Source organism: Eriocheir sinensis, unplaced genomic scaffold (genome assembly GCF_024679095.1).
Source record: "Eriocheir sinensis breed Jianghai 21 unplaced genomic scaffold, ASM2467909v1 Scaffold23, whole genome shotgun sequence".
Taxonomy (NCBI): domain Eukaryota; kingdom Metazoa; phylum Arthropoda; class Malacostraca; order Decapoda; family Varunidae; genus Eriocheir; species Eriocheir sinensis.
In genome coordinates, this window is record NW_026111532.1 from 321053 (window position 1) to 340000 (window position 18948).

The 18948-nt window shown below is 45.7% G+C and overlaps 1 protein-coding gene and 1 pseudogene across 2 annotated transcripts in view; one reads left to right on the forward strand and one right to left on the reverse strand.

The window, feature by feature from the left end:
• The first annotated feature begins 2230 nt into the window (after positions 1 to 2230).
• On the forward strand, positions 2231 to 10987 carry LOC126990997 (solute carrier family 46 member 3-like; annotated as a pseudogene).
• A 3685-nt stretch (positions 10988 to 14672) lies between these two features.
• LOC126990961 (uncharacterized) overlaps positions 14673 to 18948 on the reverse strand; it is a 23657-nt gene continuing 19381 nt past the window's right edge. For both annotated transcript variants that reach the window (XM_050849592.1, XM_050849591.1), the window contains 3 exons: positions 18020 to 18210; positions 16820 to 16985; positions 14673 to 16284 (listed from right to left, as the gene is read on the reverse strand). In XM_050849592.1, coding sequence (XP_050705549.1) covers positions 16091 to 16284; positions 16820 to 16985; positions 18020 to 18210 — 551 coding nt within the window. In that variant the 3' untranslated portion in view covers positions 14673 to 16090. The remainder of the gene's footprint in view (positions 16285 to 16819; positions 16986 to 18019; positions 18211 to 18948) is intronic.

An 18948-nucleotide genomic window follows, 5' to 3' on the forward strand; every position in this document is an offset into this window, starting at 1 on the left:
CGCCGGCAAGTCTGATTGTTTTTATTCTTTTTTGGTCAGAGAGAAAAACGCGTATCAAACTGGTAGAGAGAGAGAGAGAGAGAGAGAGAGAGAGAGAGAGAGAGAGAGAGAGAGACATTTGATAATCTCGTTGTTATAGAAGCATGTAAACAGAGAGAGAGAGAGAGAGAGAGAGAGAGAGAGAGAGAGAGAGAGAGAGACATTTGATAATCTCGTTGTTATAGAAGCATGTCAACAAAGAGAGAGAGAGAGAGAGAGAGAGAGAGAGAGAGAGAGAGAGAGAGAGAGAGAGAGATTAAATTGGCAAATAGATAAATAAATTACTAAAAAAAAAAAATCAGAAATTTCCTCTTAACATTAAAAGCTGGTTGATAAAGTTGGTTGATGAAGTTGGTTGCCGTTATGTCTGTATTGTACGCCACGTCCTTTAAGCTGACGATGACGATGATGATAACGTCGATTTTACTCTTCTGGTTAATGGGTTTGGTTGCGCCCCGTGGTAACTCGATGTCATAGCTGCCTTGTGTCCCGGGGTAATGTTTTATTAAGTATACCACAACAACCTCAAGGGCCACAGAGACGGAGATGAGCACCGAGGCCATGCGAAACTGTTGTATATATCCCCAATGTGGTGCAACTTTAACTTGATTGACCCTGTTCCTCCTGGCAGCCTCAGAAAATGATACGTTTTTAAGGGTAGCTCCGGTAAGTTTGAAGTCCCCTCTCTGTACCATTGTTTCAATATTTCTTGTGGTGTTTATTGTGATTTGGGAAGTGCTGGGAAGGCGCCTCGATCTAGTAAAGTCTTCTTCTTCTTCTTCTTCTTCTTCTTCTTTTCCCATCTTTCATACGTGGTTGCTGTTCCTACGACATCCCCGTTTACTCATCATTCACGTCCATCGCCGATCCCTTCGCCGTCTAGTTTGTTTTCGGCAATCCATCCATCTTTCCATCTCCTTAGCCTTCCTTTGTTTCCCCGTCCTGTAGTAATCTCCATGTCCAACACCCTTCTGCGCATGTACGTCCTCGTTTCTCCTCATGACACGCCTACCATCTTAACTTGCCTTCAACCTCTAAAAAAAAGTACTAGTGCACATCTGGTATTGGTTCAGGGCGAGCGAGCGTCTTTCTGCACGGTCACAGCAGTGCTACTTTTTCTCCGATTGGTTTAGCTGAGGATAGTGACATCTTTGACGTACAAAAAAGGAGAAGAGAGGGGAATGCTTGGTATAGCGTGGACAGAGAGGAACGCAGGAAGCCATGACCATCGATTAGGAAATGACTAAGATGAAAGATGTTCCTATGACGATTTTTCTACTGATTGGCTTAGCTGACTACAGTGATATCTTTGACCTTGAACCGTACGATAAGGAGAAGAGAGGAAAATGCGTGGTATAGCATCATCGATCAGGAAATAACTATGATTGAAGATGTTCCTATGACGATTAGAAATGGAAATCGAACTTGAGCAGGAGGCACCATGCGTAGATTTGATAATAGATGAGTGACTAACGTAACAGATAGGCAACCCAGAAACTATATAAGCCAGATTCATACGTATGGCTCCTGATATAAGCAAGGGTCTGTTCTCTCAAGCCTTTCGTCGCCCAAGCACACATATTTAACAAGGCTTTCGGAGGCGTTTGGGGCATATGGATGAAGGCTTGTTTTGTGTTATGTATGTATGTATGTATGTATAAGTATGCGTGGAGGTTGGTTTGTAACGTGATGCAACTTTAATTTGAGGAGGTGAATGTATTTGACTTGTTATACTGGAATACGTATGTTTAAAATGGAAAAAGAAAAAGAAATTCGGTACAAAGACTTCATCGATTTGACACACACACACACACACACACACACACACACACACACACACACACACACACAGGGTGATAAAACACCAGCTGAAAATATAACGCCAAACACACAAAAAACCATCTGATATCTTGCCCCATCCGAGATAAGCGCACTAACTAAGATCACAAAACACTGATTGATTACACACACACACACCCACACACACACACACACACACACATCTATATAAACACACACACTACGCACCAAAAAAACATACACCACACGGCAGACAGACTCAGGGAAAGACGAGACGCAACGCGGACACGAATGAATCCTGTACAGAAACGTGACGGAGACGTGACGTGAGCGAGGGAGGAGGTGAGAAGGCGGGAGAGGAGGGGGGGGGGTTAAAGTCTGTAATGAAATATATACAGTGCCAGAAGGTGCCGGGTGCCTGTCCACTTGGCTATCCAGTGTGGAGCGAAGCACACGTGTTATCCCTCTTCCACCGACTTCGACCCCACCCAAGACTCCACCTCAGACTCCACCACCGTCAGAACAGCATATTACTCCACCGACAGCCATGACGGAAGACTCCGCGAAGGTTAGATAAGACAACAGCAGCAGCAGCAACGACCTTTTCTATTACCTCGATCTTTTTTTATTATAACTTTTCAGCGATTTGAATTGTTTTTTCGCCGTGGCCCTGTTTTTGTTTTTGTTTTTTGTTTTTTTTCTACAGTGATGTGGTTTAATTTTTCACATTGATCTGGTTTAACGTTTTACAGAGATCTCTGGATTAAGTTTTTATAGCAATTCGTTTCTAGCTTTTTTTTTTTTTCTTACAACAGAGGACACGGCTCAAGGTCAATAAAAAGTACAAAAAAAGCCCGCTACTCGCCGCTCCTATAAAAGATAAAAGTAAAGAGTAGCCAAAAGAGAGGTCAATTTCGGGTGGAGAGGCTTTTCTTACTGATTCGGCTTTAAGTTTTGACAACGACCCGATTTAACTTTTATTTTCACACAGATGAAGTTAAATTTTTCACAGCGATCTGGTTTTAGCTTTTCACGGCGACACCGGTTTTGAGGTTTCACAGCGATCTGGTTTTAACTCTCCACAACGACCTGGTTTATGTTTTCACAGAGACGTTGGTTTACCTTCTCACTGCTACCTGGTTTAAGTTTTCACAGCGACATGGTTTTATCTTTTCACGGCGACACATGTTTAAGGCTTTCTCAGCAATCGCCTTTAGTTTCTTCCAGCGACACGGGTTTAACTTTTCACAGGGACCTGGTTTTAATTTCTTCCTTACCTAGCTATTCACGCGCCACACGTAGCCTCCCTCAAACAAACAGCATTCCATAAACAGCATTCCTATGTTCTTCGTTTTATTACCCTATGCCCCTGTCCACCCAGCAGTGAATGGGTACCAGGTATTAATCGGGGGTTGTGTCCCGTCTCCTGGGATCTGTTCCCTTCTCCTATAATTCCTTCCCCTCCTGTCTCTCTCCGGCATATGACCACAGATGTTGCGCCGACTAAACGAAACATTCCATTCCATTCTTCGTTTTATTATTTTGTCTCTGCTTCGTCGTCTAGAAAGGAAGGGGAGGGAGAGAGGAAGAGGGTAAGAGAGTGAAGGAAGGGACTGAGAGAGGGCGGGAAGGAAAGATTCTCGGAAGGGAGGGAATAGAATGGAAGTGAGAGAGGGAGGGAGGAAGGGAATGAGAGGGAGAAAGGGAGGGATTATCAAGAGAATGACATGGATGGGAGGGTGGGAGGGACTGTAGCTCTGGGAGTGCATGAGAGAGAGAGAGAGAGAGAGAGAGAGAGAGAGAGAGAGAGAGAGAGAGAGAGAGGGAGGAATGGTCTAAGAAAGGGAGTAGGAAGGCCCGAGGAGTAAATTCAATATATGGATGAGGGAACGGGAGTGAAAGAGGGAGTAATTGTCTTAAGGAAGGGAGTGAGGAGGGAGCGAGGGAGTCATAGAATGATCGTCTGGTGTGGTGTAGAACCTTATCTGTTTGTGTTTTATTTTAATTCCTATCACCAAACCTGCACATGTTCCTGCATTGATTCTCTCTCTCTCTCTCTCTCTCTCTCTCTCTCGGAAGGGTAAACAGGCCCGCGCGCAAAGGAAAACCAGATCCATATAAAGGTGAACTCGTGCATTCTTGTTTCCCATTTTCTTCTTTCCTCCGTTTCCTATAGAAGTTGACATGCCATCGCCTTTCCCAGTCAAGATAAGCGTCATTTCCTGGGGGTCTGTACAAAGGGCAATGCGACGGAGATGAGCACAGAGACCACGCACAGCTTTAGAGTTTAGTGCGGTCGCGGTGGTGGTGGTGGTTGTGGTGGATTAAGAAGCAAAGAAGAATAACGAAAAGGTCACTCAGTTCTTTCTTAACACTTCTTAGAAACAAGACATTACCCCACGATTTCCTCTCCTCCTCCTCCTCCTCCCCCTCCTCCTCCTCCTCCTCCTCCTCCTCCTCCTTTGTCCGCTGCATCATCTCCGCGTCCTTCAAGAGTCCTAAGCCGCCACATGCATCTCCTAAAGTCCTTAACAGCAACTTGTCTTTGTCCTTCTGTAATTGAGGCCTTCAAGAGAGGAGGGAAGGAAACACGAGAGGGGGGGGAAGAGATGAGGAGAGAGGAGGGATGCGAAGAGAAGGAAGGAGGAAATAGATATGAAGGATGGAAGAGGAGAGGAAGGGAAAGAAGGAAGTGCTGTGGAAGGTGATGAAGAGAGGAAGGATGGAAAAGAGAGAGTGAGTTAAGCCCCAAATACACTGCCGAATTTTGGCTCAGGAATGTGCGCGAATATGCAAGTCATCCTGTGTCGCGAACAAGTTCGGCATCTTTCTTGCCTGTTCTTGGCCGTTGTGGGACATGTCTGCGTCCACCACGCGACTTTTGACAGTTGGTCACGACCGCCACGAAAGGTTTATGTTGCATGAAAAATTCGCAGTGTTCGGCGAATTGTCGGCGAATTTTGACCGTTGAAATTTAAATTTTATTGGCAAATTTGTCGTCGACATGTCGCCGACTATTCGGGGACATGTCTCCGACATGTCGCCGAATGGCTAAGACTATTCGGGACATGTCCCGAATATTCGGCGAATTAATCACGACACGGCAAACGGGTCGCGGTGGAGGTGCACGGGGTCTGCGTATCTATCTATCTATCTATTTATGTATTATCTTCCTATTCATCTATCTATCTATCTCTCGAAAGTCTCTCTCTTCTTCTTCTCTTCGGCAAACCGGGTGTTGTGTTATGTGTACTTCTCTTCTGCGTTGGTTCCCAGATTTCATTGGTTTAGAAGCCTAGATTCGCGGGTCAGTTTCCTTGTCAAGTATTTTCGTTGAAAATGAAAACACTTGACAACGAAAATACTTGACAAGGAAACTGACCCACGCCGACTGTTGTTCCTGGAAGCCCTCTACATTGAAGATCTAGGGCCAACGATGAACACTCAAGCCCAAGATCTGCAAATCTTACCAACGCAGAAGAGAAGTAGCAGAAAAAACAACACCTAGGCACCTGCGCAGCGAGGGACGCCGCGCAGCATTTACCGCGCTATTTGTACACGCCACACCGGCCAATCACAAGCCAGAACGCGCATATAAAAGGGGCAACCCAGACGACCCCGTTCCCCCTTTTTAGGGGGTAAATCCCTACCGAACCGAACCGAACCGACCCAGCTCCATTCAGCCTGAAGATGTTCCCTAGGCAGGAACGAAACGTTGCAACCAACAACCCAACTTTTGGACAGCTCCTCGGGGCTTTAGACACCGTCAAAAGAGAGTTGATAAGACTAATAGAAAAAACGCAGCAGAAGCTGAATAATGCAGAAACAGCAGTTTCATTCAATCTAGTATGCTTAAAGAATATATATATATATATATATATATATATATATATATATATATATATATATATATATATATATATATATATATATATATATATATATATATTTGACTGAATAAAATAATAATATAATAATATACTGTAAAAAAGAAAATATGAAAAACAAGAAGAATCATGAATCTATAAAATAGGTATGGAACTAACTTTTTCATTTATTTCATAATTAATTTACTATTTATTACTTTATTTATTTCTTAATATCATTATTCCGCCACTATTTAACCTTTGTTTCATTTTCAGATATTTAGATTTATTTCTTCTTTCATTCATTCTAAAATATTTGTAGGAGAGCAAAACAAAAACAAGTCACATTTATACATTTTATTACACATACTATCATACATATTACCACATATTACCACACATGGTATTTACTCGCCCACAATTCTGTCCTGCCAGGCCACTGCTCCCTGGGTGTTGTAGTAGTCCATGAGGTAGGCGCGATTCCTGTGCTTTCATGCCACATGGGCATCAAATGATCAGCTGTCAGAAATCTTGGTACTGTCGGAGAATTGTCCCCGACATGTCGCCGACACTTCGGGGACATGCGAAGACACTTCGGAGACGTGTCGCCAGTTATGCCGCGACAAAAAATACGTTAAAATTTCAGAGTTTGAGCTCGGCGACAGGGACGCCGAAGAGTCGGCGACATGACTCCGAACTGTCCCTGAATTGTCTTGAGCATTCGCCGACATGACGCCGACATGTCGCCGAATGGTCACGAACTGTGAGAATCTTGGTCATGTCGGCGATTGGTCGTTGAATTTTTTCACGAACTGATTCGGCGTCAAGTTCGTGGCCAAAATTCGGCAGTGTATTTGGGGCTTTAGAAGAGATGGAGGAGGTGAGAGAAGTGACAGAAGTGGTGTTGAGAGTGGTAGTAGTAGTGGGGTGATGACTGGTGGTGGTGGTGTTGATGTGAAGGAGAGATGAAGAGGAAAGAAGAGATGAGATGAGGAGGAAACACAAGATAAAGAGATTTAAGAGATGCTTTCATAACAGTGGATGCCTCAATCTCGACCTAGTCCCATATGTTCACTTGTTAAACCGGACTTTTTTCTGTATATTCTTGTTGTTACTGTATTCACTTTAGTCTTTTTAGCGGTAGAATAAGGAAAAAAACACAAAGAATACGGATACAGGCTTAGATAAGGACCCTTGATCTCGACCTAGTCCCATATATTCACTTTTTAAACCGGACTTTCTCTCTGTATTTTCTTATTATTGAATTTATCTCAGTCTCCTTAGCTGTGAAAATGAAAGACACTGATGGAAATACGAACACGGGTTAAGATAAGGACAACTAACTGGTGATAGACGAATATATATGTTGTTTTATAATCTTTCAACTCTTATCTGGATGTGAAAAAGGGAAAAAGAGAGAGGAAAGGGTTAGGAGGAAAGGGAATAATACTAGTTGCCGACAAACATCTAAGTTACAAATTAAATACACACACACACACACACACACACACACACACACACACACACACACACACACACACACACACACACACACAGATGGTTCCTGTAAACTTATTTGCGACGATGGTTTTTGATGATCATGCAGAAGACGAAGTAGTAGTGGTAGTAGTAGTAGTAGTAGTAGTAGTAGTAGTAGTAGTAGTAGTAGTAGTAGTCACTTTTTCATCGCTGTTGCTATCTAGTGTGACGGAGAAAAAAAGGAGGAGGAGGAAGAGGAAGAGGAGGAGGAGGAGGAGGAGGAGGAGGAGGAGGAGGAGCAGGAGGAGGAGGAAGCTAGGGAGAAAAAGAACACGAAAAAACACTTGAAGCTTCTCAACGTCGTAATTATCCTCCTCCTCCTCCTCCTCCTTCTTTCCTTCCCCATCTACCCCATCACCATCTCTCCCTTTCCCCAGAGCACCGCACGGGAGGCAGAAGAACAAGAAGGAAGAGAAAGAGAAGAAGAAGGAGGAGGAGGAGGGAGAGGAGAAGAAGAAGAGGGAAGAAACAGCAGCGGAGAGGAGTGCTACATGCTAAAGAAGAAGAAGAAGGTGGAGGTTGTGGTGGAGGAGAGGGAGGATGCGGGGAGGGAAGAGAAGGAGGAAGACATTCAGGAAGACCCAGTTTCACCAGCATCAGGAAGTCAGGTTTTTCTACACCCCGCCTCCTCCTCCTCTTCCTCTTCCTTCCCTTCCTCCCCGACGCATCCCAGCATGGCTATCGGAAGCACCTGCCCCCGCGCATCCAACACCTTGTTTACACGTATCCAACAGGTATGAGAGAGAGAGAGAGGAAGAGAGATGGAATGAAGGGAAATAGAGAGAGAAAAAGAAGGAAATGGAGAGAGGAAGAGAGAGAAGATAAAAAGAAATAGAGGGACAGAAAGAGAGGAGAGATAGAGAGGGAGGAAGGGAGGGAGAGGTAACTAGAGGAAGTGAAGGTGTTGTTGAGGGAGGGAAAGGAAGAGGAGAGGAAGAGAAGGAAGGGCGGTGTGGAAGGAAAGGAAGAGAAGGGAGAGAGGGAAAGAGAGTTATGAGATGGAGGTGACGGTAGTAGTGGTACTGAAGGTAGTAATAGTAGTGGTGATGACTTGTTGTGGTGTTGGTGTTGACGTTAGCGGTGTTACAGGCGTTACGATCGGCGCCGCTGGAGCCGATGCTGTTCCTCAAGATGCTGGCGGAGGGGAACTTCGGCGTGGTGGCGGACACCCAGGAGCAGGACCGCCTGTGCCGCGTCAACCTCAACTTCTCCGAATACGAGTGTGCGTCGTGGATCACGGACGAGAACCTGACCCACGTGAAGGTGTGTTGGGGGGGCAAGGGCTGGGTGTGGAGAGGGAAAGAGGGACGGGAGAGGGGTACTTATGTGTGTCGATGGTTACGGGTTCCAATACTCCACTTTAGAATACAATAAAGACAGCTGGTGAGGGTGCCGCAGGCGGTGTTGGCGTTGTGGTGGTGGGGGTTGTTAATCCTATTTCTCCCCCACAGACGGCCGTGCAGCGGGAGCAGAATCTGTTCAATTACCACCAGAGCATCATGGACAGCGTGCTGCCCCTCGCCGTCGTGCTGTTCGCCGGCTCCCTCAGTGACCGCCACGGCCGCAAGCCGCCCATGCTGGCCGTGCTGGCGGGCTTCGCGATCCTGGCCACCGTGTACCTGCTGGAGGCCCTCAACCCCTCCTGGCCCGCGCAGGTGATGTATGCCGGCACATTGGCCGTGGACAGCGTGGGCTCGTGGGTGGTGTTCAACATGGCGGTGTACAGCTACGTGGCGGACATCACTACGCCCGAGACGCGCACGCGGCGCCTGGCCATCCTGGACGCCACGTGGTACATAGGCGGGCCGCTGGGCAGACTGCTGGGCGGCTGGCTATACCGAGTGGCCGGGTACGCCGTGGTGTTCGGACTGTCGGCGGGCTGTGGCTGGTGTGCTTCCTGTACGTGCTACTGCTGGTGCGGGAGAGCGTGGACAAGTCTGCCTCGCCCGAGGTAGAGAAGGACCTGGGGATGCCCGCTGGGGCCCCTGCGGCACGTGGTGGCCTGTGCCGCACGGCCTTCAAAGTGCGGCCCGCCCACGGCCGTCGCTGCCTGGCAGCGCTGGTGGCTCTGAAGCTGGTGGTGTTATTGGTGCATGGCCACCAGATGTACCTGTGGGCGCAGCAGGTGCTCCAGTGGGGCGAAACGGAGTTCTCGACATGGAGCAGCCTGACTCGGTGGCCCACCATGCGGGCATGGTGGCCTGGACCTGGGTGGCGGGGCGCGCAGCCCTGCACGACTCCCTGGTGGCGGCGGGAGGCGTGGTGTCCATCGCGGCTTGGTCAGCCCTGCTGGCGTGCATCACGGCGCCGCAGATGTGGTGGCTGGCGGTGGTGGCCTCGGTGGCGGGCATGCTGGAGCCCAGCATCGAGCCGGCGCTACGCACGATGCTCACCACCATTGTGGGCGAGGGCGAGGCCGGCCGCGTGCTGGCTCTCGTGGGGCTGCTTGAGGCCGCTTGGTTTCGCCGACCGGTCCATCTAAACCTACCTCTATATCGCCTTATTCGTCACCTTCCCACATGTGAGTGTGAGAAGAGATGTGAAAATGGACTCTCTCATCAAACACACACACACACACACACACACACACACACACACACACACACACACACACCCACACACACCTTTCACTGACACGCTAATTTTGAAATAACCTTGCTTGACACATGTCATTTTAGCCAGCACTCACACGTTCTTGCCCTCCAGATCAACCTGGTGGTGCAGGCCGGCATCTGCGCCCCGCTGCTGGTGGCGCTGCTGCTGCTGTGGCAATTCCTGAAGCGTCGAGAGACAGGAGCCTACACCCTCCCCCACCAGGAGTGATGACCAAGCTACAATCATCATCATCATCATTATTATCGTCATCATCTTTGCATTGTGGTTGCTTTAGAAGTCATTAGTTTCTTGCCTCATCTTCCTCCTCATCACCATCAATCTTATCCTGCGACTCCAGCTCCATTTTCCTTTCTTTTCTTACCCCTCTTTCTCCTCCCTATCATCATCGTCCTTACGACTCCAGCTTCTCCGGCATCTCTTACTCAACAAAGAGGAGTAAATAATCTGAGTGTGGTATGTAACGTCAGGTCCTGCCCGGGATTCTCACACACGAGGAGAAAGTAGGAGTTAAGGACACTATATTCTCTTGTTACGTAGCGCCTAGCAAACTCCATCAACAGGAAAACAATCGTGACTCTTCAGACTAAAGGAGGTGAAGAATGGGTGATAGAAGATAGAGTAAAGCCCCAAATACACTGCCGAATTTTGGCCACGAACTTGACGCCGAATCAGTTCGTGAAAAAATTCGGCGACCGGTTCGCCAACATGACCAAGATTCTTACAGTTCGTGACCATTCGGCGACATGTCGGCGACATGTCGGCGAATGCTCAAGACAATGCGGGGACAGTTCGGAGACATGTCGCCGACTATTCGGCGTCCATGTCGCCGAGCTCAAAATCTGAAATTTTAACGTTTTTTTTGTCGCGGAATAACTGGCGACAAGTCTCCGAATTGTCTTCGCATGTCCCCGAAGTGTCGGCGACATGTCGGGGACAATTCTCCGACAGTGCCAAGATTTCTGACAGCTGATCATCTGATGCCCATGTGGCATATGAAAGCACGGGAATCCGCGCCTACCTCATGGACTACTACAACACCCGGGGAGCAGTGGCCTGGCAGGACAGAATTGTGGGCGAGTAAATACCATGTGTGGTAATATGTGTGGTAATATGTATGTGTAATAAAATGTATAAATGTGACTTGTTTTTGTTTTGCTCTCCTACAAATATTTTAGAATGAATGAATGTTTAAGTAGTATCAGTAAACAAACCAGTAACTGAAAGAAGAAATAAATCTAAATAACTGAAAATGAAACAAAGGTTAAATAATGGCGGAATAATGATATTAAGAAATAAATAAAGTAATAAATAGTAAATTAATTATGAAATAAATGAAAATGTTAGTTCCATACCTATTTTATATATTCATGATTCTTCTTGTTTTTCATATTTTCTTGTTTACTGTTTATTATTATAGTATTATCTTATTATATATATATATATATATATATATATATATATATATATATATATATAGAGAGAGAGAGAGAGAGAGAGAGAGAGAGAGAGAGAGAGAGAGAGAGAGAGAGAGAGAGAGAGAGAGAGAGAGAGAGAGAGAGAGAGAGAGAGAGAGAGAGAGAGAGAGAGAGAGAAATAGATAGATAGATAGATAGGAAGATAATACATAAATAGATAGATAGATAGATAGATAGGCAGACCCCCGTGTACACCTCCCACCGCGACCCGTTTGCCGTGTCGTGATTAATTCGCCGAATATTCGGGGACATGTTAAGAACAGAAGAACGCAGGAGTCTGCAAGAGGCCGGTAGGCCTGTACGAGGCAGCTCCTTTAATAGTCTTGGCCATTCGGCGACATGTCGGAGACATGTCCCGGAATAGTCGGCGACATGTCGGCGACAAATTTGCCAATAAAATTTAAATTTCAACGGTCAAAATTCGGCGACAATTCGCCGAACACCGCGAATCGGACGCCGAATTGTCTGCGACATGTCGGCGACATTTCGGCGACAATTCGGCGTCCATTTTGCATTCGTGCACATTCGGCGAACGGCCGCGAATTTTTCATGCAACATGAAACTTTCGTGGCGGTCGTGACCAACTGTCAAAAGTCGCGTGGTGGGTGCAGACATGTCCCCGAACGGCCAAGAACAGGCAAGAAAGATGCCAAACTTGTTCGCGACACAGGATGACTTGCATATTCGCGCACACTCGTGAGCCAAAATTCGGCAGTGTATTTAGGGCTTAAGACTGTTTATTCATTTCTTGGCCGTTCCCGTCACGCCAACCGCCCTCACTAAATCCATATACCTCATCTTCCTGTTGTCTTTTCCTCTTGCGTGGCAGCTCCAAAGAAAGATCAAAATCTAAGGTAAAGACGTAATTTCACACTGAAGCAAAGTTGCACACGTATCACCAAATCACGTCCATTCATCTCGCCCCAATAAGCCACGCCTACTTTCCTCTTGTGTTGATTTCTGGCCAATCACAAGCGAGCCAGTAGTAATGGGTTTAAACTGGATAAATTCAGATTCAACAGGGACATAGGAAAAAATTGGTTTACTAACAGAGTGGTGGATGAGTGGAATAGGCTTAGCAGTCATGTGGTGAGTGCCACATTAAAAAATAGATTAGATAAATTCATGGACAGCGATATTAGGTTGGGTTAGATTCACGGGAGCTTAGGTTCAAAGGAGCTGCCTCGTACAGGCCTACCGGCCTCTTGCAGACTCCTACGTTCTTATGCTCTTATGTTCATTTTCTGCTTAAGGGATACTGGGAGAGCTTTAATCTGTTTGGTGGTATCGTAACTGAGTGTGCGTGGCTTATGTTCGAGAGTATTATGAACCTGGAGGTATTAGTAGGTTCATTGGTGATATGATCGTACTCAGCGCACTCAGCATGACGTAGATGAATTCTGTACGAGTGAGAAATGAATATTGTTGTTCCGCGCTGTGATAACATTGTATACCGATACTTTCTTTAATAAAAACAAAGAATGCTCGTTCATGTCATCCCTTAAACGCCGTAGGTCTGTCTCCACACAAAATGAAAGAGCTATATTTACTGCGCAATATTACCACTAGTTCACTCTTCTACTTAATGTTTAATGTCTGTCTGGTAAGGGAGATGAAATAGCTTGAGTCCTCTATCAAATATTCGTTTTCTGAGTCAACATTATTTGGTTGCGACATTTAAGGTAAACTATAAACTCCATCTAGCAAAAGTTAGTACATTAAATCCAAAGGAATATAAGGTATTTGTAGAATCTGTAGTATTTTGGTAAGTCGTAGTGAAAGCTGGCATGACTTTTCGTAGAGTTAGAACGAAGATAAGACGGCCGGTGTTTTCCATCATATATTTTTACCTATGCGCGTCACCACACACTTACAACTTGTATTTCTCTCTAAAAGCTTGATTAAGTGTGTAGGGCTGCGTCTGCTTATGTCTGGAAACCTGTTACTTGGAACAAAATCGCTTAATTTAATGAACGAATAAGAATTACAGATATATACCTCTTCTCGCGGCCATAAACACCTTTTTCTTCTTCTTCTTCTCAGAGTAGCGCCACGGTGTCAGCTCAGTGAAACATGAATAAGAAAGGACCAATGAAACGCCTACCTTTTGTCACGTGATTCCTGACGGCCAATCACAGCAGAGCCCCCCCTAACTCCAGCCAAGGCGCCAGTTTGAATTTGTTAGTCGTGGCGGCGGGAGTGGATATTTTGTTCGCATGAAAACAGTATTTGTGGATGATTCGGATAGCTGTGGAGGATTTCCGAGAACACACTGATCTTTCGACAACCATTGCCTGCTGCTACTGGGATGGAAGCTGTGATATCAAGCCCTCAAGAGGTGTTTTATATACTGCAAAGAGGTAAGTACAAACGCCAAACTACCGCCTCGCTACCACACACCTACTTTGTTTACTGTTTATACTTTATTTACCAGTTTTCTTACCATTTATCATAAATGTGGTTGTGTGAGAACCGAACAACCACATAACAATCCCTTAATCACCACATACCTCGCTTGAAGTACCTCATTTGTTTACTGTTTACACTTTATTTACTAGTGTCTTTACCGTGTGGTTATGTGAGGATCTATCAGCCACTTAACAACCACCTAACCGTCACACGCCTCGTTAATTAAGCACCTCTTTTCGGCAACAGCTGTGTCCTTGTTATATAGTAAATGAACAAGCATTTTTAGACCACAAGTTAACGTTCCAGTGTGCTTGAATGAGGACCAAATCCCTCCAATCTCTCCACCCGAAAGTGACCTCCCTTGTAGCCACTCATCTATACTTTTTTTTTTTATATGGTGAATGAACAAGCTTATTAGACCACAAGTTAACGTTCCAGTGTGCTTGAGTGAGGACCAAATCCCTCCAATCTCTCCACCCGAAAATGACCTCTCTTGTAGCCACTCATCTATACTTTTTTTATATGGTGAATGAACAAGCTTATTAGACCACAAGTTAGCGTGACGGTGTGCTTGAGTGAGGACCAAATCCCTCCACCCGATCTCTCCACCCGAAATTGACTTACATCTCTTTTAGCCACTCATACAGCCTCTTTCTTGTTCTAGTTGCTTTTGTAGGAGCAGTGCCTGGCGTACTTTTTTGTTGCTCTTTTGTTCCGTGCCCTTGAGCTGTCTCCCTTGCTGTAAAAAAAAAAAAAAAAACTTTCTTACATAGGAACAGTTAGTTATTCGCGGACTTTTTTCTCATCAATTTTTGCCCTTGAGCTACTTCCTTTACCGTAAAAAAAAATCACCAGCACCACCACTACAACTCCACAAGCTCATCACCATCAGCATCATCATTATCAATACAGGTGTAAAAACAATCACTAAAGTTGACTCGTTTATTGGGTGAATGAAGTATACATATAGACAGCATTTCCCAAGCGCACGTATCTCTCTCTGCTGCAAAATGATAGATAAACAAGGATTCTATAGACTCCTTGACACACACCGGGCTACAGATGGGAGGTGTCGGGCAGGCAGCGTGTGGAGGCAAGGGAACCAACCTGTCTCAGCCTGAACAGTGACCAGCTGATTGACGTGACGGTGGGGTGGGGAGGGAGGGGAAGTGAGGGAGAGGCCGTTAGGGGGAGCTTGTGGCGTGGCCGAGGGGAGACGATTTGGAGTCAGGGGAAGGTGGGGTTAATGTGATAACTGTCTTACCTCTTCCATTTACAGCAGTGCCCCTTGAAATCCACTACCCGGTGCTTGCTGCCCTGCTTTCTCTTTTACTCTACAAGCCATACGGGGTTGATCTAAGTGAGTAATGATGAGTTTCATGTGTAATTCTGTTATGTAATTGTCTGTAATGTGTAATTCTGTTGTGTAAGTCTGTAATGTGTAATTCTGCTATGTAAGTTTGTAATGTGTAATTCTGTTATGTAAGTCTATAATGTGTAATTCTGTCTTTCTGACGAGACTTGAGGGAACGGTGAGAAGTCCGTATGTATGTGCTGTTGCTTTGTTGCTGTATATGTTGCTGTTGTTAAGCAAATATCATAAATTGACTAGATTTGACAATGGCCAAATATACTGCCGTTCTGTGTGTTTGTATGTATATATATGTATGTGTGTTTGTATACATGATTGGCTAGTTACAGGACCGTGATTTCGGAGGGGCAAGGGGGGCTATAGCCACCCAATGTTTTCTATATCGGCCTCAAAATGCCCTCGAGTGTTTTTTTTTTATAATTCCAAAATTGCACATACTCGCTTCGCTCGCCACCCTCCTCCACCCACCATAAACCTATGATGCCGTCTAGAACCCCCAGAAACATGTCAAAATTGCTGGCCTGAGTTGGGTATACGGGAACGCCTACTATATCATGATTATTATTTTGATATCAACAATTTTCCAATGCTATAACTCAAGAACATACTCTCCTACATTCCTCCTATTCCTCAGCCTCTTCCATCCCTCCCTTTCCACCTTCCTTATAACTACTAACATTATTCCTTCCTTTCTCCCTTACCTTATCGTTTTCTCCCTCCCTTACGCCTCACTATTCCCTCCTTCCCTCTCTCCCTAATGTTCTTCCTTTTCTTCTTTCTCCCTTTTCTTAATCCATCCTTCCTAACTCCATATCATTACTAATTATTTTCTTTCCTGTCTCCCTTGTCACTCCCTTTTCTTTATTTCGATTCCCTCCTTCCCTCCCTCTCTTCTTCCCGTTCTGCCGTCTTTCTCTTCTCAGTTCATCCTCCCTTCCGCCCTCCCTGCATCCTCCTCTGCTGTCTCCTGCTCCTCACTTCCTCCTGCTGATGCCGAAGCGGAAGCTCTTGGTGTGGCCGGACAGCCCGCGGTCTCCGGCGATGGACTTGAGCAGATGCAGAAGTTCGCCGACCCTGACAGGCTTCTCCTCGCCCTCCTCTTCCTCCTCCTCCTCCTCGTCTTCTAGCATGGGAGACTCGTACTTGAGGGAGGGTTGGGCGTTAGGGGCTGTGAGAAGAGGAGCTTTGGTTAGGATAGCCTTTATGAGCTCAATCTGTCAGTTTTCGTGCTAGTGGTGAAAGTAACTAATGACTTTAAAACGATTACAAGGACTACTTAGCAAAATTCAACACGTTATGAAAGGGCTGTGTTCGGGGTTGTGTAGAGAGGAGCATTACTTAGGGTATGCATGGGTAGGCCTTTATGAGGTCAATTTATAAATAGTCTTGCTAGTGGTGTAAGTAACTAATGACTTTAAACCGATTTCAGGGTGTACTAAGCAAAATTCAACACGTTATGAGAGGGCTGGGCGTTCGGGGTTGTGTGGAGAGAGGACTTGGTTAGGATATACACTAGGTAGTCTAAATGAGGTCAATCAATCTTCTTACCAGTGGCGGAGGTAAATAATGACTTGAAGACGATTACAAGGACTACTAAGCTAAATTCAATAGGTTATCATTAGGTTCCTCAAAGAATACTGTGTTTCGACGTTACTTCAACCCACGACCCGAACAAACACCTCCATATGTCTCTTTGTTAATACCTGTGGGAAGGCGGTGTCCGTTGTGGTCGGCGAAGGAAGCGTAGTCGTGGCGGTAGGCGGAGGAGGAGCCACCGGGGGACAGGCCACGGAAGCGAGCCAGCGGGTGGAAGGGCGGAAACCTCTTGTGCTCACCGACGGGGCTGGCCACGCGGTTGAAACTTGGGTGCTGGGGGAGACGGGACCACGTAAGGAGGGGAAGAGATGGGGTTGTGGTAGAAGGGGAAAAAGAGGAAAAATAGAAGACGAAAGAGAAAGATTAGATGTGGTGAAGGGTATATAGGAGTTGGTGGGAGAAGGAAAAGAGGAGGAAAGAAAGAAGATGTGAGGAAAGGAAGAGATGTGGTTACGGGAGATGGAAAGAAGACAAGAAGGAAAGAGATGATATTGAGTGGAACGGAAAAAAGAGACAGACAAGAAGACGTGAGAAAGAGAATAGATGGCGTTGGTGTTAAAAGGAAAAAAAGAGAAACGTAGGAGGAAGGAAGGGCGTGAAGAAGGGAAATGATTGTTGTGTGAGAAGAGAAGGGAAAAAGAGATTGACGAGAAGACGTAAGGAAGGGAATAGATGAGAGTTGCATTAGAGGGGAAAAGAGAAAGACGTCTGATAATAAAATCCGAATAAGTCACATATTTATTTGAAGGCATCAGTGGTAATAGTGAATAGATGAAGTTATGTCAGAAGAAAAAAAAATAAGAAACAATGATAGAAAAACATAAAAGAAAAAAAAATGATAAAAAGTCTTGAATCAGTAACATTATTCACACTATTATTGCAAGGCATCAGAATAACCGTAAACATTTAGTAGTACATACATTTATAACCTTTAAAAAAATGTGATTACCTCCCTCTTGAATGAATGTGTTTGTTGTGGCGTAACATTAAGACTAAAAAGTAGTTATCCAAGTTGGTCAAAAAGTTAAGATTGGAACAAATTCAGTTTTCTCGGGGTCAACTTGGCGAGGGAAGCAGGAAGGAAGGAGAGGGAGGGAAGGGGAATGGAGGAAAGGGGAAAGGAAGGAAGGGGAGGAGGAAGAAGGTGAGGAATAGGGAAGGAAATGGAAGGACGAGGAAAGGAAAAAAGGAGGAAAAAAAGGGAAAACGGAGTGGAAAGGAGAAGAAAAAGGTACGCTAACATACATGAAGAAAAAAAACGAGAACCAGGAAAAATAAGAAGAGAGAAAAAAGAATACACCACTCACCTTGGACACATAGGCCTGGTAGAAACGTGGGTAGAGGCGCTTGTGGAGGGAGGAGGTGCTGGGGTTCCTCAGGGGCATGGCTTGGGGCAGGAGAGTCTCAGGGTTCATGGGCGGGCCGGAGTCCACGCGACCCATGCCCAGCTGTCCTCCCACGCGGCCGACCTCCCCGCCCTCACCGCCTCCATATTTCTCTGTTGATGGAAGAGGAAGGTGAGATAAGATGCTTGATAGACAAAAGAAAATGTAGCCTGGATTATCAAACGTCTTCGGCTATCACAACAAGTATTTCCTAAAGCCGCAAAGGAGATTAGTCGGGTTTTAATGAGTGTTTTTTTAACTCATGGTACAAAAGGAACTATCATTATACCTATAGGCTCTCACAACAGCTGTTTCATAGGGCCATAGAGGAGATTAGTCAGGTTCTTTTTTCACATTCATAGTGCAGAAGAAACTTTGTCGAACTATCACTAGGCTCATAAAACATGGAAATACTGCCAACACCACAGCCTCTACGAAAGCCTTGTGGGAGGTGGTGGCCGAGAGGTCAGCGTGCGGGGTTGTGAGCCCGAGGACCTAAGTTCGAGTCCCTCCGAAGTACACTGACAATTTCCAATCATCGTCAAGTGGCGGAAGATTACCCACATGCTGCCCAGATTTTCATTCAACCAAAACTTCGGCGACTTCGTTCAAGAGGAGCACCGCGGGGCAGCATGGGCCAAGCATGAGTCGTACATCACGGCAGACACTATAAATAAAATTCGCCTGCTCCACTAACGGGCTGGGGTCGTCCAAGAGGCCCCTAAAGACAGCCTACCCTCTCTATAGGCAACACCTAAGAAATCTATATATGTAAGTAAGCCCTGAAATGCTAAAGAATATTGGCGCAAGATGCTTCATTAACGACAATATAAAGGCTAATTTAGGATCGT